The sequence below is a fragment of the Solenopsis invicta genome, chromosome 7 (genome assembly GCF_016802725.1).
Source record: "Solenopsis invicta isolate M01_SB chromosome 7, UNIL_Sinv_3.0, whole genome shotgun sequence".
Taxonomy (NCBI): domain Eukaryota; kingdom Metazoa; phylum Arthropoda; class Insecta; order Hymenoptera; family Formicidae; genus Solenopsis; species Solenopsis invicta.
This window is the reverse complement of record NC_052670.1, coordinates 4,937,539-4,963,863: the sequence shown is the minus strand read 5'-3', so window position 1 is coordinate 4,963,863 and position 26,325 is coordinate 4,937,539. Positions and strand designations below refer to the sequence as shown.

At 39.1% G+C, this 26,325-nt stretch overlaps 2 protein-coding genes across 5 annotated transcripts in view; one reads left to right on the top strand and one right to left on the bottom strand.

The window, feature by feature from the left end:
• LOC105194426 (ecdysone-induced protein 74EF) overlaps positions 1-26,325 on the bottom strand; it is a 194,999-nt gene that overhangs the window by 133,084 nt on the left and 35,590 nt on the right. The gene's annotated exons all lie outside the window — the stretch shown is intronic.
• Positions 181-24,956, top strand: LOC105200272 (U7 snRNA-associated Sm-like protein LSm11). The gene is made up of 5 exons (XM_011167770.3): positions 181-433; positions 853-907; positions 14,884-14,996; positions 18,970-19,108; positions 24,625-24,956. The coding sequence occupies exons 1-5, from the start codon at positions 260-262 to the stop codon at positions 24,774-24,776; spliced, it is 633 nt and encodes a 210-aa protein (XP_011166072.1). The 5' UTR covers positions 181-259; the 3' UTR covers positions 24,777-24,956.

The following is a 26,325-nucleotide window of genomic DNA, read 5'->3' as shown; positions in this document are numbered from 1 at the left end:
ATTATAGATCGTCTGAAGTTGGTTTTGTTTTGAACTTTTCCCGCTCTTTTCAGTCACCCTGCGCTCTCTGCCACTCCTCGAGGCCAAAGTGCCGAAAGTGCCGAAAGTGCGACTGTAGTTGACGAAACGCACGTGGCGTTGGTCGTACCGCGTTATCATCATACTGTTCATAACAATACTGTTCATAACAATAGTATGAATTAGTGCATGTTTGGTGTAAGAAGTACATGTGAAAGGAATAGATTTGTTGACTTCGTCAATGGCAGATGAGGATAGCGAAACGTCGGACGAGAGTTTGGACGCGGGAAGCGAAAAATTCGATCCGTTGAAAGCATTGTACTCGCCGAAAATGCGGTTGGCATCCTCCGCGCCGATCTATGACAATGTTTCGAAATTCGAGTCCGTTCTGAAGGGTATCATCACATCGACGAAAGTGCGTACCGGAGTCGCGTGCTCTTCGTCACGCGTCAATTTTTAACATGAATCTGGGAGAGCAATGCAAGAATCGATCGAATGTTTTATGTAAATATTAAGTTTGTGTAGTATCGGAGCGTGTGCAACATAACCTAACATAACCTGACTTGTCAGTAGAATGATTTATCAAAGTTAAAATGTAAATCTAGCTAAAGAAAAGTTCAATAGCTCATTACAAAAAAATTTTTTAATGATACTGAGAATTTATAAATATTACCATTGAACTGTTTAGCCAAGCGGGATTTTCTTGAATCAAGTAAGATATACGTAGAACTGAAATCTTGTGAAATTTTATTGTAACGGGAAACTAGGGTAATCGGTATTCCAGATCTCGGTGAGAGTACAGTAGAACTAAGATTCGCGGTTCGTGTATTTCAGAGTAATAAATCGGCCGTGCCGGAATCCTCGAGGCGGAGATTTGTATCGCATCAAGGTAAGAAGAGAGAGGGACAGCACGGTCCTCAATGTTTACGCGCAGCTTTCGCACGCCTCACGAGAGATGGCGATCGCATGCAGTTTCGCAGCCCTCGCGTAGGGGGATTTCATTCATGTAAGAGTGACGTCGTAGTATCGAATTTCCACGCGGAATTGTTTTAACGAGAGACAACGGCACATGCGGAAGTCTCTGTGTGTGTATATATATCCCTAATTAATAAATTCGTATTAATAACAAGGAAATAAATGCAGAAATAAGGAAAGTTACTATATTTAAACAATTTGATAGCAAAATATTTTAAAGGTTGCTCTCACCATTTCCAATTAATTTGATCAATTCAAATTTAACAATAACCAACAGCAAAATTTAACACCGAATATCCCCAACTTAAATTTTTAATTATTTTAATTAAAAAATTAATTATTAATTTGAAGCATTTTATATTAAATTTTATAAGTATTTTAAATACATTTATATTATATCTTAGATAAATAAATTATTTGCAGAAAGTAAACAAAAAAACAGACTTACGATCAACTTTTAAGTTTTGCAGTTGATTGTTCTTAAATTTAATTAGCCGATTAAGTTAATTAAAGATGTTGAGACCGATCCTAAGTGCTACTCATATTTATCTAACTCTAATACTATTCTGAATGAAAATTCATCCACGTAATTATGAATTTTTTACACTTTTAAGAAATTTTTTTTAGATCTTTTTCTATTTTATAAGTTGCAAGGTGTTAGTGTTAATTCAATTATTCTAACATTTTGCAATCTATAAAAAGAAAAAGATATAAAAAAAAGTATTACTTAAAACAGAGTTAATTCAATGATTCTATTTTAATGTAAAAAAACTTATTAAATGTTACTTGAAACTATCGAAGTTTTAATAAGAAAAATTAAATTTGTATTAATATCTCGAGTGAAAATTCATCCATAGTAGTACACAGAGAAAAAAATGCTGTTGAATCAATAACACCAGTCTAATTGAAAATATCTTATTAATTCAATAACAATATTAATGAAACATAAACGATTAAAAATAAAGATAATAATAAATATATAGTTGAATAAATAAAATTTAACTGAATCAACTATGTGTATTAGCGACAGTTCATGATATTTAATTGAATCAAACTACTCCCCTTTGTAATTCATATTGCAGCATTTCTTTCAGTGTACTCTTGGGTTAATTGTCATACCCATCGTTATTTCCACCAAGGTTAGAATTGGTTTTAAACGAAGAATTTGGCATTCAAGTCAGAGAGTTGAGCGAGTTACGGAACGTCCGTGGAACATCTGCGCGAAAATCACCGAATAATCGTAGACGATCGAGAGTTCGGTGTTGGATTTCGTCGGAAGATCTATCACGCGTCATCTCGCGCTCTGCTCTTGTATTCCAGATACCGGTGCACTTTATTTACGGCCTGACAAATACCACGAAGGTCGCCGCAACGACGGCTGCAGCTCGCGACTGGCATTAGCCGCGCGTGGAATTTGACCTCCGCAAAAGTGTGCGTCAACCGTTCCCGCGTGGTGAGACCCCGACCGTCGTTCTCCATTGTTTCCTATTCTACGATTATCTTTTCCTCGCGCGATATTTACAATGTCGCGAACACGCGCTCTCTCCCTCTCTTTCATCCGGAAAAGACGAGAGAAAGACATCTTCCCTCGCTTTAGCGCGACGTATGAGCACTGTGCGAAATCGTTGCGGCAGCCTTTCAAAAGTCTCGTCGCATTCTTGCAATTTTCAAGCGATTAATCGGTTCAATAACCAAGTTTTATTTGATGAAAAAAAATGCGACGTTCGTGGTTCGTGTTTCCACGTAAGAAATGTTTCGAGAAATTGTGGGATGACATTTATGAAGTTTGAAGATTTTGGTACTCAATCCAATGTAGTATTATACAAATTCCTACTTGCCCTACACTGAAAGAAAGATTTTGTTGTTATTATAATACAGATATGAAAATAATTATGTTGGATTATTAAAACAATTGCATTGCACTGAAAAAAAATTTAGTGACCAAAAAGTTATGAAAGTTGGTAATAATTACAAAATTTCCATTTCTTTCAATGTAACACCTTGCTAAAAAAATTACTTTAGACTTTATCGTAACTTTCAATGCTTTGGAAAAACAAGAAGTTAAACGTCTGACTGTCAATGGTCAATTGTACGCGGTCACAAAATTTCAAGTTGCCACTGCGGCAACTTGGAAAATCGAAAAAATGAAAGAAAGAAAAAACGGGAATACGTGATTCAGTGTTAATTGGTCGTGAACTTGTCTCATAAAACGCTGCCATGTATGCGGCACGCTATTCAATACGCGCGCGCGCGCGCGCAAAGTGAGACATTTCCCTCGGCGCTAGAATTCTGAACAAATTCAGACCCGATTCCACAGAGATGAAGGAATCTTCTAATCAATGATCAAGATCGTTGCGCGGGAGCAAGTCGCGTGTTCAAAAACGAGAAAAGGAGGAAGAGGCGGGAAGGAAGGAGGCGAACGTTAGTAGATAGACGCGAGTAGCGCGTTTCCCCGTTCCCCGCCCCGCGGCCCCGTTCTCGCGCAACGCAGCCGGGAGGAAAGAGGGGTATATATCTATTGGCCGGCGGCCAATTACACGAGGCAGCCGATAAATCACGGATCCCTGACCCAGTGCAGTTTTATATTTACCGACGACGGTGCGTGGTGTGCGCGGTGGAGCACGGTCACGCGTTTCCTCCGTCTCCGTTTCCTCCGTCTCTCTTCCTCCAAAAGCGCGCCCTCGCCCCGTTCGCTCGCGTGCCCGTGTCTCGCTCCGACTCCCTCCCGTTTCTTCTCTTCCTTCCTCTCGGCCGAGGTGGCGCAAAGAGAAGCAAAGGAAGCGAGCGACAGAGGGACAGTGACGGAGGGATGCCTCCCTCAAGGGGGCGGAGAGACGAGTCGCTGCCGCTGCCGCCGCCGCCGCCGCCGCCGCCGCCGCCGCCGCGGTGGTCGTGCGATTGTGCAAGTGAGCGAGGAGGCAGAAGGCGAGCCTCATGTACGTGCGCACTCGTGAGGAGGGGGTAGGAGGTAGCGGTCTGTATACGTGTACGTAGTGCGGCACTTGTTGCGCGCCCGGACGTCGACCTCTTGCGCTCAACCCGAGGCTCCGCGGCGCGGCGCGTCTAAGGGACGCTCGTGATAATACACTCGATATTGCCCGAATATTGACATACTTTCGGTATCGCGCCATCTCGTCTCCAAATTCCTTGGGTTTTCATCTGGAATTCTTTTGAAAAATGGATCTTTCATACGTTAACGTTACATTTTTTTCAAAAATCTGCATTTTGAGACAGTTAAAAAGTACCTAGCTCTTCGATAACCAAATATCGAATAAATAATATCATTTAATCATTGAAACATTTATGTCTTTTTTTTTTACGTGTATCATGTTTGTTGATTTTTGGCCAAATAGAACAATTGGTCAAAAGAGTTATACGAAAATTAATGATTCTCAAGTTTTTATATGTATTTGATATTTTACACATACTGATCTATTCAGTATTACAAATCAAAATATCTCCTTTGTAAATCTTCGGAGACGTTCAAAAATTTTACATAATTTTAAGAGATTTTGCAGAATGATATCATTTTATTGATTTACATATGATTGTGTCAACAAAAAAATCTGTAATTAAATCTCTTTTTAATATCATCGCAATTTCTCATTTCTTCGAGTAAAACCATTTAATAAAAAATTAAGTAGTTGTGACATTTGCTCACTGGTAAAAATATTTGGAGAGATAGACCAAACGTTTAATTAAATAATGATCAAATAAATGTTATCATTATAATTGCTAAATATGTAATTGTTTTGACCAAACAATTTGGTTTTATACTATAACCAAACGGTTTGCTAAATGTAACCAAGTTTTTGATACCAATAATTACAAAATTCATTTGATCACTATTCAACTAAACGTTCGGTTGATATTTCTCTTAGTGTAATTGATTGGTAAAAGATCGATACTTGATCACACTTGAGCATCACTACGCGCTGCGTCGGACTGGCTAGCTTCTCCTTCTCTCCCGCTTGCTCTCTCTCTCTCCCTCTGGAGCGAAAACTTGGCGCGCCGCGGCGCAACCTCAAAAAGGTCGTTCGGCTTCCGGCGCTCTCGTTACGGTCGTCTCTAAATCCGTGCACGAACGAGCGAGCGAGGGAGCGAGCGAGAACGCCGCGACGCGAGGCGCGTGTCTCGGGCGTATTTCGGAGATTCGCGATCGGCGAAAGAGCTGGACACCGCCACCGCCACCGCCACCGCCGCCGCCGCCGTCGAAAGTCGCGCGGCGTTATCGAAGCCGATCGCGAACGCGTCCAGAAAGAGAAAGACAGGAGCGAGAGCGAGAGAATCTCGAGCGCACTTGTTGCGCCCGGACATCGACCTCGCTCTGCAGCGAACCTCTCCAGGCCGGCTTCGGCCCTCGAACACGTTCTGACGGAACCGCGATTTTTCCCAATTGTGGACACGCGCCGGCGAACGAGAACGCGACCAGCGCCGACGCGAGCAGCGCGCGTACGCGCGTATGCCCAGGGATGCCTCGCGATTCACTACTAAGGGCTAATTTTGACACCGTGTTAATATCTCAAGTCTTGGTAATCGATTTTTAACAACCATATGCGAAGCATTCAGATGATTACTTGCACTGGGAAAAAAATTTGTTGAAAAACTAAAATGGTTAGTTTGATACGTGCAGCTAAATATTGAGTTTAATTCAATTTTGATTAAATTTTTGAATAGTTGACATAAATGAACTATACCTTTTCTTGTGGAGTTAAACAACTGTTGAATCAACCCAATGTTGATCCCATAGTTGATCATATCAGACTAAATATATATTTTTTTAAATAACTTTTTTCCCAGTGTGATATTGCATACTAGCAAGTTCGTAAAATCTAGGAATTCACAAGAACAATATAATATCGAGTAAGATTGTGAATCTCTTCGTTTCAAATTTTTCCGGAATACCGATCAAATTCCGATGAAGAGAAAAGAGGAATGAAAAGAATACGCGAGATTTTATGAATCATAGAATGGAAACTGCATACGAAATATCTGAAATTCGCGGAACCAAGCTTCGCGGAAGTCGGCAACCAAGTTCTCTCGAGTGATATATTCGCGTCCATCCGCGAAATTCTGGAGGAGGATCTCGAATAGACTATTCCCCGTATACATTTCGTTCGCACTCGACCTCCCGACCTATCGTAACGTGACACACATATGTTCGCGACGCGGGCGAAACGTCAGAACGACGAGAAGACGACAACGGGGACGATGAGAAGAAAAGGAGGCTCTTCTAGGTATCTCAGCTCCGGAAGCAAATTTCGCTCTCTAACGGCAGACCCGGCCGCGAAGAACGCACACGCACACACACGCACACACACGCACACGCACACACATACACACATAACACGCGTGCGCGCACATATGCACTCGCATACTCTCGCTCGTGGCACAAACACGACGCAAAGCAACGACGGCAGCCGCCGTTCGCCTCGAGTAACGGAATTCTCGTCGATGTTTTCTCCGCGATTCTCTCTCGCGCGGCATTGCGCAACATTTACGCGCGTCGCGGCGCGACGCCGCACGAGCACACGCGTTTTTCCTACGCTCCACGCATCTTCGTCTCTCCTTCCCGCCCTCCCTCCTACTACTCTTTTTTTTTTCATTTTCTCCAAGTTCCTGCGAGCTCCTGCGGCGTGAACGCTCGGTCTCGGCTCATCAAGCTTCGGGGAGTCCGCTTCAATCCTTCCGGTTTCCGCGTACGCGCGATACGATCAGGAGCCTGGGCTGCCTAAGTCCCTGCTTCGCGCGCCACCCGGTAGAGTGGACGATCCAATTTCTCGGCACCATGTTCGTGTGTGCACCACGTACCCGCCGTCGTGCCGACCTATCCCAACGTAACGTAACAGACTATCGAATACACCGAATCGGCAGCGGCGCTCTCGCTCCTTTAAAATCTGGAGTATCGCGATCGGTTTTAGACTCTGCTCTTAAGGCCGCAAAAACGTCAACAGATTCGAATTATAGTTGGCTGAATCTTATTTCTTTATCACTGAACCTTTCACTGTTACGAGCTTCTAAACGTAGATCACAGAACTTTGGAATCTGACTATTGAAGGAATTTTTAAAGCTTCAATATTGATATGTCTCGAGTATTTCTGAGTTCTGTCTGAGTTATTCTTGCTAAAAAAAAACTGATATAAGATTTTTAGAAAATGCTACTTCTCTTAAATATTTAATTTTTTCAACTATCTAATTTCTTATATTTTACGATAATTAAAACAAAATTCAGTTCAACGAAGATATCGTACTTCGCATTTATTTTACGTTGCATATCTTTTGTTACATTCGTGCACTTTGCTAAAATTACGATGGCAAAAATTTCTCGTACTTGGGCGAGTCGGGGCAAGCCGTTAAAATCGATGGGTGTTCGGCCGAGATTATTCGCGAATAAGGTTGCACTCCCGGCGGTTTCGCTCCCAACATCTTAAGGATCGGACTCGTGCAATAATTACAGTTTACCGGATCGCGTAAAGCCGGCTTAATGGAACCGGCCGTAAAACAAGATTACTCGTCAATTAGGGCAGAGAGCGTCCTCGGCAGAGAGCACACGTCGCGGGATTCTCGCGAGCGAAGCACCGTTCGTCGAATAACGAAGATTAGACGGTTCCCAGACCACGCCCGCTCGAACGACATTAGGAATCTGGAACCGATAGATCGCGGCTGTGCCGAGTAATGGCTCTTTTCCCCGTGCTCTCGCGTTCGCGCGCTCCATACGACCTTCCCGGGGTAAGAGTGATTTCTCCTTTCTTCGGTCGAGAAAGGCCGGGAAAGATTCGCCGCTGGAATCCCGACTAACTCGCCTTCCAAACGTATATAGCCTCTTCTCGTCGTCGAGTACTTTATTACTTGATCCGTTCAATTGCTTCGAATGTTTAGAGCGTAAAAGCAAAATTCATAGCCGTCTCCTTCTGAGATTTACGAGAAATCTTCTCGCACATGCAGATTTAAATAAACCGCTTGATTATCATTTCGAATATCATTTTTGTTATATGATTTTGAGACAATATGTAATAAGACGCGTGAGATTGTACTTCTAATTCGAGATTGTAAAAAGTCTCAAGATGAAGGGTTTTACATATTTAAATAGTGCAGAAGTAAATTCAAAATTAAGGATAGTAAAATACGGAAGTAATTAAACATATAAAAGTTTAAGCGAATATTATTTTTCAGTAAAAAAAATCATATAGATCAGTAATAAATAACTTAATAGTATTGGGCTCAAAGAACTAAATTAAATGTACAAAGGTAAAAAAGAGTTGACACCAGATGTTCGCGTGTAAAAAAAATATAATTTTATTATTATAAATAAATTATATTTTTTACACGCGAACATCTGTTGTCGGCTCTTTATTGGCATCACCTTTGCACATTTGATTTAATTCTCTGGGCCCAACGCTGTTAAGTTGATTCATATATATTCATATAGATCAGATTCCTTACAACTACAAAATAGAAATAAAGACTATACTTTTCAAATAAAATTTAATACACATATCACACATTTAAATTCTATTATGCTTCCAACTTTTTATCTTTATAAATAAATACTAAATTGCTCTTCATTTTGACACAGTATGAAAGAATTCGAAAAATATCGCTTCTTCCAGTTTTTTCTTTATCTCAATCTGCCATGTTGAAGATAAAAAAAAGATCTCGCCAAACTGTCGTAATCGTCTTTCGAAAACGAGTTCCGAATAATCGCGTGACCGTCGGTGACTTCCTTGGCCGTGAAGATCCGCGAGAAAAGGAATATCGTGTGGATCAGGGGTAAAGGAGGGAAAGGGAAAGGCAAAGGGCTTCGTCGCAGAAGTAACAGTACCTACGGCTAGTTCGCGTAAAGCAAACTGCGGCGAGCCGACCAGCGCACTTCGTCGTGTTCGAGTATACAATGTGTTCCAGAAGTCAGGCACTTTCTCTCGAATAGTAATTGACAAATTTGGATTCTTCCTCAGCGATTATTTAATTGAATCCCGCGATTCTTCGCATCTTTGCGTCTTTTGAGTACGAAGCAATTAGATAATTCGGGCTCAAATTGAAATTTTTCAAGAAAAAAATTAAGTAAACGACGAGATTTCTCCGTCAATTCCTCTCTGCGAGAAAAGTTCAATTCCATGAAACCCTTTGTTTCCTCATAAAATTTATGTTAACTTTTTAAGTGTCATTAACCTAAATAGAGCACATCGTTATTAGAGACGACTCGCATTCTTTCTGCATTGGCCTCATTGAAGCAAGCGACAGTCAGTATGGGACACCCTGTATATTTGCGCGCGGCGTACGCAACGGCGGAGCGCGCGGCCGTGTGCGATCTCGCGGAAACGTGTGCGCGATCGTGTACACGTGTACGTGTGTACGTGTGGTGGAGAGGTCTGGTGGCTGCTCGCCTGCCTGCCTCGGCTCTCGGGTGCGCTGCCCGACAGGACATTGAACCCAGCGCGACTCAACCTGGGGATCATCCGCGGGTACAAGCCGCGCTCTACTCCTCTCCAGCCCGTACTTCGCGAACTCCAGCCCGGCCTGGTCCCTCACCTCATCCCGTAATATTTCGTTCGCCGTTCTCAACGGGGCACGAGCAGGAAAGAGGGGCCCCACCCGTCCCGCGCCCGCAAACATTCTACGAGGGCCGTCGTACTCACCTGCGACCCACGGACTCCTCTCCTCGAGTTCGGGCTTGATACTGAACTGCTCCTTCACACGCACCCGCGCGAACATTTTCGCAGGTGAACAACACGCGAGACACGCCGCCGTACAGATGTTAGCGGGCCCTTTTTGCACGCGTCGCGCAACACGCGGTCGAACGATCGAGAGGCCGGAAAATCTCGAGCGTGCCTTTGATCATGAAGAGACAGAGAGAGAGAGAGAGAGAGAGAGAGAGAGAAGAGAAAGAGTGAATTTGAAAACGGGAAAGCTTGCGCATTGAATTGACATCTATTATATTTCTACGCCGTCACTTATATTTTTATAATTTTCGAAGCTTTATCATTTTAACATCAAATCATTGTAAATAAAATTTTATTAAATTCTTCTTGAAATGAATCAAATATAGAAATTATTTATCTTCCTAAAAACTCAATTTCCGCTTTTAGCTAAACTTTATTCATTGTTTATTTATCTCGATAAACATCTGTGTCTAGGTTTTGATAAGCTGGTGTAGGCGATGTTAACATTTTGTTGCTAAAAATATTTTTAGTATTTCTCACAACATTTTTAACGGAAGTTAAAGAGTAATAAAAATGATCAAAACTCAAACTCCGTGTCAAGATACTACGAATCAATATAAAATTATTTCTTTGATTACACAAATACTTTTCGAAATATCTATTCTTGCTTATACATAATGAAAAACGAAAAGCTTTTACGTCAATCTATATTCTTGGTCTTACTTTTGAATTAATTTCAAATAGACTCCAAAATAGAATCTAATTTTAAAATTTTTATATATCTCGACGTTTTACAAAAATATAATATTTAATAATTAGTATTGATGTTGATAAATTTAAACTATAAATCTTGTAAATTTTTCATCTCATTTGTACTAGGTCGGTGAAAAATTTGAAAAGTTATGGATAATTTGTGCATTTTCCAATCTTTTTATCTTTTTTTCCTGGCTTTCATAATTCTATAGACATAATTGTCACTCAAAAGTTGATATTTCGTTTAACTTGAAGGTGAATTGCATACTGTAATTGCGAAAAAGATTGCTAAAACAATTTATCAAACATATTTATGCAATTTGTATACTGATAACAAATGTCTTTTCGAAGTGTAACAGTATTAAACCGAATGTAAACAGAAATGATTTCGCTTACACGTGTTGAAATAATTAAAGTGAAATATTAATATTTCGCAACGATTAGATTTCGCGACATCCGTCGCTTCGCTTGTTGTGCAAACGAGCTTTTTGCGCAAGCGATTTTTACGTAAATTATAATAACGATTTGGAAAGTGACAGACCTTCAACTTTAGAAAATCGTTCGAAGGTCCACTTGTTTTAAATCAATGTTACAAATGCGAAAGCCAATATCTTTATGTATGCACATAATCGAGAGTGCAAATTTAATGACCTCGCGATACTTTTTATTATTCCACGGCAAATATTGTGTTTTTCAGATTGCAATGTATTATAACTTTTAAGTAATGTTATTAAAATGTGTAATGTTTATTACTGTCCTTTCCCGCTTGAAAACAATATTGACAAAAACCATACGCTGCCAGTTTAGATTTTATTGCGATGATGAAATCGCAGTAATAATGGGTTCGATTGCATCAAGATTTATAATCTTTCAATTCCAGAAGTTAGTTTCACGATACAAGAAAGTCCATTACCGATGATAAATCGAGTCTTATTTTTCAATAAGAATTAAGCGAATAATTTTTATAAATTTGGAAATGGATTAAATGCCGCTACAAATTGTTAATCTTGAAAAACAGATCAAGCTAGGTCCGTTTGAAACAATAAGCACCAAAGTTCCTAGAATTCATTTTTACGCCTCTGAAGCGTAAACCTTTCCGTAATTTCCTTTGCTTTGAAACGCATCCATATTCCAATACCTTTCTTTCCAAAGAGCAGCGCATTTCCGCAATTTCTCAATCAAGATACACGGACAATCTGGCGAATGTGTCGATTACCGAACACCCTGTATATAAGCTAGCCCGAGTATCATGCCGCCTTAAGGGGTTAACGAACGTGCAAGGCGAGGTACGGGACGACGGACATCTCCATGGTTCACCCTGCCCAGAGAAGGGACGATAAAGTCACCGTTTCGCGTTCCTCCCCTCGCGGCCGCGCGCGCGGTTGCGATCCTAACGGTTCCCTGCAACGCGGTTCACGCAAACGTGAACGCTCTCCAGGCTGCACACTCGGGCTGCGCTATCTCCTACACACGTGCGCAGCACGAAGGAAGATCGGAACGAGAGAAGAAGCTCGCGAGAAAGAAGGAAAAACAAACGGCCGGAAGGTCGGAGGTGGACGCGGAGTGCGCTTATTCCATTGCCTCTTTTTCTCAACTATCTCTATATCCTTCCTCCTCGCTCCTCCCATTCATTTTTTCCCGAAACGAGCCTGAGTTATCCATTAAATGAAATAAAGCGTTTTTCTCATTAGACCATAAGTTATGTTTCTTCTGTCCACCAGACGATATCCTGAGAGATGCATTTTATAGAATACGCGAATGCAGCGCGAACGCAACGATACGTACACTAGTCGCAGAGTACCCGGACTTTATCTCGATATTTTGAAACGTATTCGCGCTTGTACGTCTGATTTTAAGTAAGGCAACTTCCTACCGCGATCGTTATCCGAGGAAAAAAAAAAACTACAGCTCATAATATAATCGCTCGCGACTTAATTACGGGCGAGCGCGCGAAACCGGGACGGCCACGCGCGGATCGTCGCCGCCGATCCTTCTCGTCCTCGATCGAAAGACGCCAGGCCGCCTCGGCGCAATAGTGGATCGCGCGATAGTGAAAGTGCACGCGGAAAGGAACAAAGAAAGGTGGAAAAGAAGCGGAGCGAGCGGCCGCGACGGGCCCCTTTAGACGGATGAAAGTTATCGGAGAAAGCCAATTGGCACCGTCGATCTCGCGAGCGAACGAGCGAGCGTGCGAGCGGTGCGAGTGCGAGCACCGCACAGCTCTCGCTTTGACGCACCGTTCCTGCTCCACCGCTCGCACGCTCGTGTGCGAGTCACGAGCATCGGGCGCGCGCACACGGAGAAAATAAGTGCACTCGCCGTGCCGAGCAGCTCTGAGGCTTTACGTAACTCCGCGGCGTTCCTCTTTCCGCGCGCGACGACGAGCGTCTATCCAGGGCCGGGTCTACCGTCTCCGAGTCTTCTCCGATTCGCAAATCGCAGAGCCGAGAAAAAAACCTTGAAAGCAAAAACGTGCAAAGAATGAGGATTAGGAACAGATCTTTCCAAGGAAATTAAAAAGAAAAAAATTATTTTTCTTGTGCCGATGCCATCGTATTCGACGAAATGTCATTACGAAGACGTTCTAATAGGAATAATCAAAATTTACCTGTAGAATTGCCATAAATTTTACTGCAAAGTTTTGCTAATTGATCGAAGACTTTATTTTCGAAGAATGACCATTCATGATAATTTATTTCAATATTTGGCAAAAAAAGGGAACTATACGTCACACAGAAAAAAAACAGTATCAAATTAAATCTACTTTATATATATTCTATTTAACAATTGTTTCACATATAAACACAAAATTATATTTTTGTTTATATATAATTTAATCTTCTCTAAAGAATTTGATAATCTTAAATTTCAGCAAAATTTTATATTTACTTACATCACTTTAATATTATAATAGTTATCTAAAAAAATATAATATGATTGTAATCGTATTAAAAAATTGTAATTCTTGAAGATATTATTATTCGAAGATATTGTTATTTTCTATCCAATACTTCTTCCTCTCCGCTTATGAAAATTATTGTTAAATAATGAGAATATATTTTTGTTGATAGAACTGCACAAAATTCTTCATGTAAGTAAATTATGTCCGTTTTACGCCGTACAAACTCATTTCAATTTTTAACATTTTGAAAATAAAGATATTTTCAAAACAAATGTCTTCTTTTTTTCTGCGTAAGCACCTAGTATTTCATTGTATAAAAAGAACTACAATTTATATATGTAACTTTTACGTATATAATATATAATATACGAAATTGAAACAAGCGATTTTTCAATTTTATTTAATCGACAGCTATTGCTTTCGGTTTACAACGTTAAATTACATACTAGATGTCAAACGAAGTTACGTGTTTTTCTTTCTCTGCGTTACGCCTTCGTCGAGGATCCGATTGATTTATTTCAACAGGAAAGAAAAGTTCGGTATCACTGTATATAAGATACGGGAACGACGGCGAGGGTTAATGAAGCTCTCCCGGCCGGCCGCGTAAAGTCTCGTAGTCACGCCGGGAAAAAAGGAGAAAAAACTGGAGGAACGAACGACGCGCGCGCGATAGTATCGGCTCTCCGTTCCTCGCACGTAAGGATGAACGATGATTTGTCGAGCGAGTCCGCGAGACACGAGAGAGCCGCATAAATTCTTATTAGCGCGGTGTTACGGCGGCTCATAAAAATCCATCGGCTCAATCTGCTCGTCTCGGGACTACTTCCGATACTCCGATACTATTTAAGTGTAGTAACTTATAATATCCGTATCATATGGTATCTTGTTACAGTCATTATTTTTCTCATTGCTATTACTAATTATTATTAAAAACTAGCATACTTTATTTTATGGTATTTTTAACTTTGATAGTTTGTTCCTAATAGTCTCTAGATATTGACCAAAGATATCTTTATAATATGGAAAGTAATTATTCCATATAGCTTTTCATGAAGTTATTGAGAAAATTTTCTTCTTCATTATTATTAATACATTTTTGCGGTGTATCAATATCGAACGTTAACAAGAACTATGCGTGTAATGCAAACACTTCTTTTCTGCTTTCAAATGAAAAAAGATTTCAAGCAAATAATAAATAATTAGATTGAATTAAACATTATGATATGATTTTGAAATTCAATCTTCCGATAGTAATATAAAAGCAAAAAAAAACTTTCTTTTTAATTATAAAATTACTTTTAACGAGATTCACGGGCAAACGGAGATTCATATTTATGAAGCAAATTTTATTAAATTGTATCACAGATTTTTTTTCAACATTTCGTCACATTGTTTTTGTTTATATAATCGATTCAAAGTCTAACAAAATTCTAGATTTTAAGCCTTCCAACCTTTGTTTAAACAAATATAAAAGTATTTTTTATCACAATTATACGGTTAAATTAGTTTTAATTAATATTATTTTTTTTAATGATTTGAATGTTAATATCTAAAATTATCATTGATTGTTTACAGAACCAGTGACTAGAGAAAAGCGAGAACAGAAGAATGTACTCTCGAAAATGCAAAGAATGCTCGGCCCGTTAGGAATGCTTCACGGATGTATGGAAGATAAAATTCGGATTAGGGTACGTCATCGATTAGTTTTCTAATCATTGATAATTAATTAATATTTACTAATGTTTAGTACTTTGTAAAAATATTGGATGATTCTTTGAATAAAAAGCGCGAATTTTCCTGATATAACATAGTGATGATTAAAACAAATTACAGAGACTTTTAAGTTTCAGATTTTACAGAAATTAAAGAATTATAATTATTCTATTCAAAAGTCGTTAGCATTCAAAGTCGTTAGCTTCAGTTTTCTGTACATTTCCAGTACATTTCGCGCTTACAGCGTATTTTAGCGAAAAATGTATTCTCAACTGAAACATTTTCCTCTTATTTTTATAGTAGTCTCTTTTAAAATAGATACCAAAGAGGATTTTCTTAATCTCAGAAAAAATTCTTCTAAAAGATAAATTAGTAGCAGATATTCTTAACTTTATAAAGATTTATAAGATAAAACCTTTTTTAAATAGAATTTACTTTAGGATTGAAAAAACAAATTAATAAAAAAACATGCATAATTAGCTGTTATAAAGCCATTTTTTATTACCATCTTGTCTCATTAATTATTTAATATCACCATGTTTAAGGCTTTAAGAATTATTGCAAGCATTATACTGCAACTGGCTATGTTAAATTATAGCGACATAATTATCGTAAACATGAAATGAAACATTGTATAGAATGTCATTGTTCAAAAGTTCTTAAGGAAGAATATATTAGTTTTAAAGGATGATCTAGAAAAGAATATATTCTCATCCATTAAAAGAAGACAAGTTAAGAGGCTTTGTAAAATATTGATAGTCCTCTTATTTCGAGAATACATTTTCTTTTTTCTGTGTACGTTTTTAAAAACACTATAATTTTAAGAATAGATATTTTTTTCGTCGCAATTTCGCAGTAAAACACGTCTCCCTCCTAATCCTTCATGTCCTTGTCAACGACGGAAGAAGCAATCCTAAAAAAGAGCGCTCGTTCGCCCTTTCGCAGTTCCTTCCTTCCCTTCCGTCATTTTTTTCCATCCCTCTAACTCCTAAACACTATGCGTGCACGCATACACGGCTGACACACTTTCGCAGTCGAGTAACACACACGCGAAACCCTGCGCGGGTATTCGAAGGGGGCGACGAGACCCACCCTTCGTCAGGAAGGAAAGAAACGCGATCGGGGAGGAAAGAAAAGCATTCGGGTCAACACTCGTAACCATGGTGACCCAACAGGGCGCTCTAGCCACTTCTGTTTACGTCCCTGACGTATCGTCGTCGTGCGACAAGCGATTCAACACGAGACGAGATCGCGTCCGGATAGGGGCGCGCACTGCTGCCCTAAAATTTACCCCTCGAAGCACACATGATCGACCTTCTCGGAAGGATATAATTTGGAGCACGATATTCCTCGGAAACACTATGTATTACTGTTGCATGCGAAATCTTGCATTCCACAAGAAAGAAAAGAAAGACACGATTTCCATGGAACATAAAATTTGTCAATTGTGTTTCGTTGAAGTTTCTAAAAGTTGTAAACTAAAATTGATTTACGTTTACAATTTTATGAAGACGCATAACAATGTTCTTTTGACAATTATAATTACAAGGTGAATATTTTTCAGAAATTTTCTTAGATACATGACAGGTGCAGTATGTGATTTACTCCTGTCTATTCGATAATATAAAATCAATATTGTACGATCATCTCGAGATTATACAATCCGGAAGTGAACGCGCGTCACCGTAGAAAGTTGTAAAATTGCGGCGATGTGCACGCTGATAAATCATTATCATATTTATCTAATCGCATCCGATGATTTCTCGCGGCGCGGCGCGGCGCAGCGCGCTTAATGATCGCCGCCTCGCGCTAAGGACGGCTAATAATAGGACAATGAGACAGAATAATGGAAAATAAAAGTCAAATTGATTTAATTGGGTCTCTACCGAGCGGAAGCGGATATCTTCAACAAGGAGGATGGAGTTTCCGATTAGCCTCCTTCCGCGAGCTTAAATTAAATGCGTTAACTTTCATCATCACTCGCGTTCCTCAAGACTCGATCTGTCTTTCAAATCCTCGTCCTCGATGGCAGATCCTAATCTCCCGTGACCTTCGAACGCATCCGGAAAGAAGATTTTTATTCTTGATTTTTTTATCTTGACGAATCGACCACTCGACCTTCGACCGTTCAAATTGCCGAGAAAAGCACGCGGTTTTTTTTTTTCTTTATCATCGAGTCATTCATACTCATCCTGTCGCGGACGAATATAAGCGTTGAGAAAAAAAATCGCGAGGGACGTGTTCGATTATGTAGATTGAATAATCAGATAGCTAACGTCTCCAAGATTTATTATCCTCGTCTTACTCGTCGAGAAAAAGTGAATTCAAACATCTAACACTTTGTACCCTAGCGTGCATAATGTAACTATTTTTGTTTCGAGAAATAGATTGAAATGATAAAATCGCTAAAGCTGAAGATGGCAACAAAAGTGAGCTTGCAAGATCCCGTACGGGGATTTTGGCAGAAAAATCACGTAGAATCTAATCGAGTCTACGATCGGATCGCAGCCTCGAGCATTTCCGAAATTTTCCGGTCTAATTGAATCTATATCTCGTCACCGAATCGCCCTCGATATCTCATTGCCGCAATCTTTCGATCGCCACGAAATCCTTGAGTCCACGGTCAAGAAAATCCTGATACATCAAGCGCGCAAAATCGTCTCTCGCTACTCCGAAACAACGATTAACTCTAATGACACTGTTTTTTCATTACACATCCGCGATTGATGATCGTCCCGAGGTATAGTCGCTTAATAAAAGTGAAAATAGATAAAAATAAGCTGACGCGCAAATTAATTCGCGACAAGGGACAAAATGACTCCATCGGATCATCATTCGTGTTAAAACGAAAACACGTGGAAGGGCACTGAGACACGCGCGATTTCTGTCACCTTGAAACAACGGAGACCGGACTGCTCGTTGGAGGTCTTGAGGACTCCTAGAATCGATTCCGGCTAATTCGCGGACATCGTCGGCACTCAATGACTCGCGATGACACACACGTATACGAGTCCGAGGCTCGCAATTAGTTCTCATTGCGGTAAAGTCGGCTGGCACGTATGTCTGCGTTGTACGAAAGGCATTGAAGGGGGCCTTGCTGCCTGCACTTCCGCGTATCAGGCTGCTATCTTGTCTCTTGCAGTTGTATCTATGCGACAAACAACGCTTTTTCTCGTAGACACGAACCTTCCCCAACCAGACACAGTGTGTCTTTAATACATTTTATCGTCTCGAAGTATTATCGCTAAATATTATCACATTCCACATATTATCTCCGGAGCGAATATGATAAAGAGCCGGAATTGAGCTCCAATTTAGGCCAAAAAGATTTTCAGATAAAACTTCAGATAAAACTTTATATAGTTCAGCAAAATAGAAATAATAGATTACGATTCAAAGTAAGAAACATTACGTTTCTACAGAGGTACTCATAACCATGTAATGATATAATGATAATCTTATAATGATAAAAACAATTAAAAATGACATTAATTATATTCGTAATTACGTTCATAATTAGTGTCACGTTTAGTTGTTCTGGAGTATGCAATTAGCTAAGCCGTACGAAAGTTTAATGAATAGAGTATGTAACATGGAAAAAAACAAATTAACTAAATTGCGTTACATAAGGCTCGCGTATATGTACGGCTTATGCATGTCGATCGAACACGAATTTTCGCGAGAAAAATCAACTTGATTCTTCTTTAAATTTATTTCGCGTAAAAATGATAGTGCGGAGAATACATCGCACTGTAAAAGTCAAGCGAACGCAGTGTTAACAACGTTCGCTTAAACTGCTACCTCACATTTCGGACGACTCGGGATGATAATCGAAAGTGAAGCGAGAATGTCGATTGCCGTCTCTTTTCTCGGCGAGCACGGCTTTACCTGGAATACGAGGACTTGTCGCGATCTAAAAGGAATAATCGACCGTTCTTTGTGCCGAAGGTCTACACCAGGAACGCGCACGGCATAAGGGGACACGTGGAGGCATACGTGGCCGCCTTCGACAAGTACTGGAACCTCGCGCTCGAGGACTGCTTCGAGGTCTGGTCCCGCAAAGTCAAGAGGAAAGCGCCCGCTCTCGGTACGATCATCCTATTAAAGTCTCTAGCATATAATAACTCATCAAAGTGATCATAACATAAAAAAATTTTCGATTGTGTTTCTAGTTTTTTTTTTTTCAATTCCATATTAATGCTAGAGTCATTAACTAGAGATAGTTTAGCTAAAAAATACATTACTAATCATTTCCTTCATGACAATATGATTATCTGTATAAAATAGAACCTTGACTATTAATGTGTTGAATTGACAAATGTGCTATTATTTATAAGATCAGTCGTATTACATAGATCTACGATTTCCGCACTTCAGCCGAGAAATTAATTGAGAATCAATTTTTCTTTACCAAGGTTTTGCAAATTAAATAAATACGTTACTAGACAATATCGGCTCTCATTTGATTTCAAATAGATTTTACTTCAACATTTTAACGAGATTAATCGTACTTAGTAGTTACAAATACATAATACCATGTTAACTGTTGTTTCTGATATTCGATTTTGTATTTAATTGAAGATTGTAGTGTAACTGCTACAAGATCAACTATAATAATCTTTTTGCCTTATCCTAATTGCATAGAAATTTGTATTTCATGATGATATAGATGATAGAAAAAAGTTACAGATAGCTTGATTTAAAATGCTTGATTTAAAATGCTAGAAATAAAACCTGTTCCAGTTATTACATAAATCATGCAACAGCACACGTGAGATTCAAGGTTAAACTTTATAATTTTCAACGTAGATTTTCAAATGAGAAGGATATTCTTGTAATTTTTTAATCATGCGGTATTATTAAAATCTATTACTAAATAGAAATAAATCTATGAAAATAATTTTCAAGAATAACACAACAATAAGATGCAATAAAATTTTCGAAATTTATATATAACATCTTGTAATCTGAACAGTACAGTAAATCTTTGTTATTGAAACTCGTAAGCCTCGTTTCTCGACAATTATAGATTCTTAATGCTGTAATAATCGTTTTCAATATATAAATATGCAGATGTACATGTTGTATAACTCAGTAAAAAAAAATCACGAGTGCCCGACTCGAGATAGATGCGATGAAAAGGAGTCGCCCGATCGATTATGCTCGCCTCCTTGCGAGTTTTTGCATTTCACGAAGATACAATGTGCCATGATGGTATAAGAGAAAGGAGGGGGGGAGGGGGGAGAGAGAGAGAGAAAGAGAGAGGCTAACCTAATCGGGTGATAAAACGCGAGCTCTATAATTTCCGACATTTTGAAGCACAAATGATACGATCCTAAAGCAAAATAGATATAATTTTTCTGAAAGACCTTATAGAAATATTCGGTTCGAAACTTGAAGATTGCGCTATTGGCAAATTATTCAGTGTTTTAGTCCTTCTTTTACACCTGTTGTCTTGTCACGTGAATTTAAAAGTATAACATATAAAATCTTGTGACATTTGTGAATTGATGCTTTCACGTAAATATTTCGATCATATGTATTATTTTAAAGATATCAAATTGGCAAAATTCTTAAAATAAAATTTTCGAGCTTTTTTTAGAATGAAAGCTGAAAAATTTTTCTTCTAATTAATAAATAATTATTTATTAATAAAAATGATTTTCGAAAATTGTATCTCATTTTCATCTATTTGCCAACTATGATAAATCTCTGGCATGATATAAAAGCACAATTTGTTTTCCATCTGATATCTTTTATATAATGATTTTTGTTCGTGAGTTACGAGTTATAAGCATACGTATGTGGCGTATTCTTAAAATATCAGAACACAATATGTATATATAGTCCGCACGTATGACGTCTCACGGAGCTTAAAACTTATGAATTTGTTTCTTTTTATTGTTAGTTCGCCTCGCCATCCGCTTGCCACCTGACATTGTCGATACAGAATGACGGACAATTTGTCATCGAGCCAGGGCTGTAGTAATCGACAATAGTCACTCCAATTTAAAACTCACACCATCCTTTTTGCTTCTATTATTTGCTCGGCCTTGGGTAATGGTCATTTTTATTAATACACGCTTTTCGAATGATTGATAATCTTACACTCGCTTCGAAGAAAGTTCGTGATTCGATAACGAGACGAGTAAAACTAACAGCATCGAATAAAATGTTCGCTCATCTTTTTTCCTCGAAACTGCAAAATTACACACGAAACGTAAAATTTCATTTTTCTTCCCATTTCTCCCGCGAACGCGTCCCTTCGTCGTCGTTAGAAAAAGAACATTTTCATTGTCACCGAGGCAGAAGTGCGATCTACTTTTAATCCGCGGGATTCCCATTCTTCATTCGCCGCGCGAATCGATAGAGTTTAACGAACTCGCCTCAGGGGAGTACGCGCGCGCGATCCGCTCGTCTCTTTATTTACACCGCGCGGCAAAAGGGCGGCAGTCGTGGAAGAGCAGAGAGGAAGGGTCGTCGTATCGCGCGCGCGAAGGGGGATAATACATCCCACTAAGGTCGCCGCTTTGCGGCAGGAGCAAGGACCGACCTTGACTACGTATAGTGGTCGCCGCGCGCGCGTTCGATACTCGTTCGAAGAGGAGAGGAGGTCCGCGCGCGGCGGCGGGCCCCTCTTCGCGTGCGCGCTTTCTCGCGTTCGTTTCTTCTCTACCTCTTTCCGTCACTTCTCCTCCACGCGCGCGGTTCCTTCTCCTCTGTCGCCCTTCCGTCGATTTCCTCCTCCCTCGCCGCCTGTGTCGTTCCGCGCGAGACGCTTTCCGAATGCTCCGTATTCGTCGCCCCTCCTCCTTCCCTGCCCCTCCAGCAACGATTTTCCCGTCTTGGGTTACCTTCACCCTTCCTTTTCTCCTTCGCCACGTGCCCTCCAACCTTCGCATCTCATTTTCATTCATCCGCATCGGTTGTGTCAAACGTGCGATCTAAGTAGCCAAACGCGCATTCCAATTTGAGAATCTTACGCTTCGTTTATGGACAATATTTTTAAACAATTGATAGTGTAAAAAAAATATAATAATCGACATATCGTAGAATAGATAAAGTTGCAAATTTTTTTAATCAATTTGCAATCGATTTTTCCTCGAAAATTTTAATTTTACATATTTCGGCGCAACCAAGATTTTACTTGATCTATTATAAAATATATTTAAGAAAAAAATAAATTTTTGTATTATGGATCTTGACAGCACAATTAACTTGATCATCGACATCATCGATTATACTGTAATGTAATATACTCAATTTTGTTACTGAAGATGATCCAAACCCAAAACGTCTAATATAATTTATCGATTAAATATATATATATATATATATATATATATTTGTATACGCGAACATCTGTGTTTAGCAAAACATAATATTTATTGATATATTTTTGTTATCTGTTATCACTGTTGGAGTACTTACTAGGAAAGCAATACTCTTGTCAAGGAACAATCGAATATATATTTAGAATTCGAAGAAATCCTGATTGAAATGACATCCGTAGTATATTGAATTTTTTCCCCGGTTTTTGCAGAAGTGCAATCTCTCTTTCCCAGAAAGTTTAGATAGAAAACCCTCCCGATAATCCTCTAATGCGTATCGCGCAGGTTTTATCGCGAGTTTTTTCGGCAAACTTACTAACATATTATCGGTGTAACTTCAATTTCCGTTCCTATCAACGCCGTTGTGTGTGTAATCTCGTAATTTCTACTAGACAAACTAGCGTCTACTTCTACGCATGTATAGGTGCACTCAACGCGCCAATTCCGTTTTGCATCTCGAACTGTTCGAAGTTCACGAACTAAGTTTACTCTTCGGTCAATCGGTCGATATTGATTACATCAAAGAAAAGAGAGTATGTTATGATTCTATTACAATTTGATGAAAGCACTACGAACAGATTTGACTTTAATTTACATAATTGTTATTGATCTTACTTATGATACATGTACAACTCGCAATGCGCCATGCTAATCAGCAAGGTAGTTGTTCTTGTGCGACATCAAAACAGATCAATAAACAGAATTAATCTATTCAAGAACAGCAGCGCATGTGTAATAGATATTTTGAAAAAAGTATGCTTTTTAATAAAATTACGCGTGTATAATTTATCATAAATAAAACTGACTGTACTATTAACTCACACGTTATAAATTTAATTAAGTTTCTAACAATATGAAGTTTAATGAAATAAAAACACTTATGAAAAAATTTTTTCAATCACGTCACATTTCAAATAATATTATGGTAAAATATTATGGTGATTTCTTTGTAAAACTTTATATTTTACTAATTAAGTCTACAAGAAAGCAATTTAAGCAAATTATCTCTTAAAAAGTTAATGGAACTTTGCAACGGCGTTACGAGGCAACGAGAGGAAATGTGTACTACGATTAAACTCTTTCCCTCTCATCATCATTTATAGCGTCGTCCAAAAAGCGACGCCCTGGGCGCTTCTTTCTCTCTCTTTCCGTGTATCCGAGTTCAGGGTTGATTGGCCTACTGACGTACTTCGGACCGTATCGCGAGGGGTCGTGAGGTCGTTGATATGAGGCTAAGAAGGGCGGGTGGAGGGACTGGCGACCTTGGGAAACAGCAGGATCGATGCCTTCGCGTACACGTGTCCTGTTGGCTCCTCGTGCCTGCCTTCTTTCTTGTCATCCCCCTTCCACCCTCTCGCGGCTCTTCCGTTCCCTCCGACTTAAAGTCCTTTATCGAGGTTCTCGCGCACTTTTACGGACACGTGCCGTTGATACATAAACACCTTCCTAAACTTCCCGTGACCTTAGCGAGAATTTTCTTTCCGAGGCTTATTCTCAGCATACACACTTCTGCTTAATAGCCACGTTCATAAATTTAATATCTTTATCTCAATTTGTCGTAATACATTTACATAGACTTGCTGTAATAGCTCAGTACGATAAAAAAAATTTCTACAAAAGATTTATTAATATGCTTAAAAAACTTGTAATTAAAAATTTTAAGACATCTCAATACGTTAATATATATCAAAAAATATTTTTTAAATAAGTTTAATATTAATATTAAAAATGTTATTGAAATTTTAAAAAATAAATGATTTTTTATATTACAAATAATAAAAGATTTTTGTAAAACACTGACGAAAAGTTACAATATAAACTATATATATAACATTAAATAAAATCATAAATATTTTTCTCGTATAATAAAAACATACGATAAAATTTGATGGATTAAAATGCAGTTGATTAATTTATCTGTCGTACAAACTGATAATATATTTTGACGCGTATGTATATATAATAAACAACTTAGCGATTGTTATCATTTAAAAACAAAATATCATAAGACTAAATTCGACATCCTTCAGAATGTACTTTCTATTTTTCTTATCTAATATCTTGCCGCAGGTACATTTCCTACTTTAACCGAACTTTAACTGAAAAAAAAAAGAACAATAGCTACGTTGTAGTTACAGCGAGCAGAGTCATTCACGTTTACATGCTCGCTCGCATAGTAAAATTCTAAAATAGTCACATCGTTAAACCTGAACGAAGGAGATGTATGTCGGAAAAGATATCACAAGGACTCGATATTACATCTTTGATTCAGGTGCTGATGCAGTCAAAGTAGAGCCGACAGGAAACGACATCCCTAGGGCGGTAGTGAAGAAGATCGAGGGAAAGACTGAGACCTTGGAGAGACACGTGCCGCAAATGTTACTGAGGGGAGAACAAGTCGCAATAATCGTCAAAATCAATTGATGACTGCGTTACCCTCTTAAGGGCCGATCTTAAACACATGCCACGTGTATTCAATTACGCAATCAATTTTATAAAATGTTTTCCCGTTATTCGCTATTTATTCATTTTTATGTAACGATGCAATTTTATACGCAATTGTATTATGTAATACAGTAATAAATATTTTTTGTAACATCTGCATCTTGAAATGTTTATTTGCGCAAAGTCTCCCAGAGCGTGCGACGATTTTCTCGAAATATCTCGAATATATTAATACTCGAAGTATCTCGGAACATATTTTAATCGGACAAAGAAATTCAGTGTTATCAATTTATTTTATGTACATATATGCACGATTTCAATACACGTTGCGTCGTGATGTATAACCGACAGCACGCGTTTATTTTTCATTCTCCTTCAACTGTTAACGTGAAATTACTCGAAAGTGCGTAATGAAATTTCACGCCTCTCTTCCTCTTTCCCCGCCTATCCTGTTTCGTCCCTCTATAATTAGTTTTCAGCGAGACAAACATACAGACGTACGTTATTAAGTCGTTACGTCAAAGCGTCGCGCCCCTGAAATTATACGGAGAATCAAAACCTGGAGGTCGTCGAGAATGGACTTTCTCGCGACGGAGGATGCAAGGACTCCGATGAGAAAATAAAGAAGGAAAGAACGTCGAGATGAGAAAGAGAGAAAAAAAAAGAAGAGGTCAGTCTACGTCGCAGCGTTTGCGTGGCCTTCGGGCGCTCGTATGAACGGTTATGCGGAGAGGACGCGACAGAGGTAAAAGCCGATAGAGTTCTAATCCGCGGCGTGTGAGCATCGACAACGAGGAAGTCGAAGGCGGCGAAGAAAGTTAATTCGCGCGATTGTCCGGCGTCGCGCCGTTCCACCGTGACTAAACTCACGGTCCGCGACTGGTTTTTCCCTTCTAGCGCTCGTCGCCCTCGTAAATGTCTCTTTCACTCCCTCCCACCCTCGAGGCAACACGAGGCGGAATGTGCGCGTTGCTGGGAATAAGAAAGTTTCGATGTCGATTACGGTGTACCGGGTCGGTGTCCGCCAGAAAACCGCGCGATACGACGTACATGATTAACCCAGTGAGCGGCGTGTCGTTATCTTCTCTCGTTGCTTATCAACGAGAGAAGATATTTATCATCGATATTTTTCACGAGATGGTATCGCGATTGCGGATATTGAAGTTCTATTTTGGAAACATTAGATTAAAATAGTCTCATACTCTCAAGTCGTCGATCGCAAAGTTATCAAAAATATTAATTTTTATATTAACGATGTGGGTATGTGCGATATAAATTTACATGTACTATAGTGGAAGTATTATATATATATAAAATTATTGCATTGATTTTTGCAAAAATTAATGCAATAGTTGTTTTTTTTTACTTAGGACAGAAAATTACGTAAAACATGCAATGAAAAGATATAACATGTAATAGATTCGTTTAGTATTTTGAGTGTATACCGCTAAATATATACATGATAAATTATATGTTAAATGCGCAGCTTATCCTAGGCATGGAGCACTTTCTCTTCGATACAGCTACT

What these genes read in the sequence shown, in the direction of transcription:
- LOC105200272 (XM_011167770.3), top strand. Translation starts at nt 260, where the DNA reads ATGGCAGATGAGGATAGCGAAACGTCGGACGAGAGTTTGGACGCGGGA. An exon ending in AAGATAAAATTCGGATTAGG is followed by an intron (nt 14,997 to 18,969) that starts GTACGTCATCGA and finishes TTTGTGCCGAAG; the next exon opens with GTCTACACCAGGAACGCGCA. An exon ending in GAGGAAAGCGCCCGCTCTCG is followed by an intron (nt 19,109 to 24,624) that starts GTACGATCATCC and finishes TCTTTGATTCAG; the next exon opens with GTGCTGATGCAGTCAAAGTA.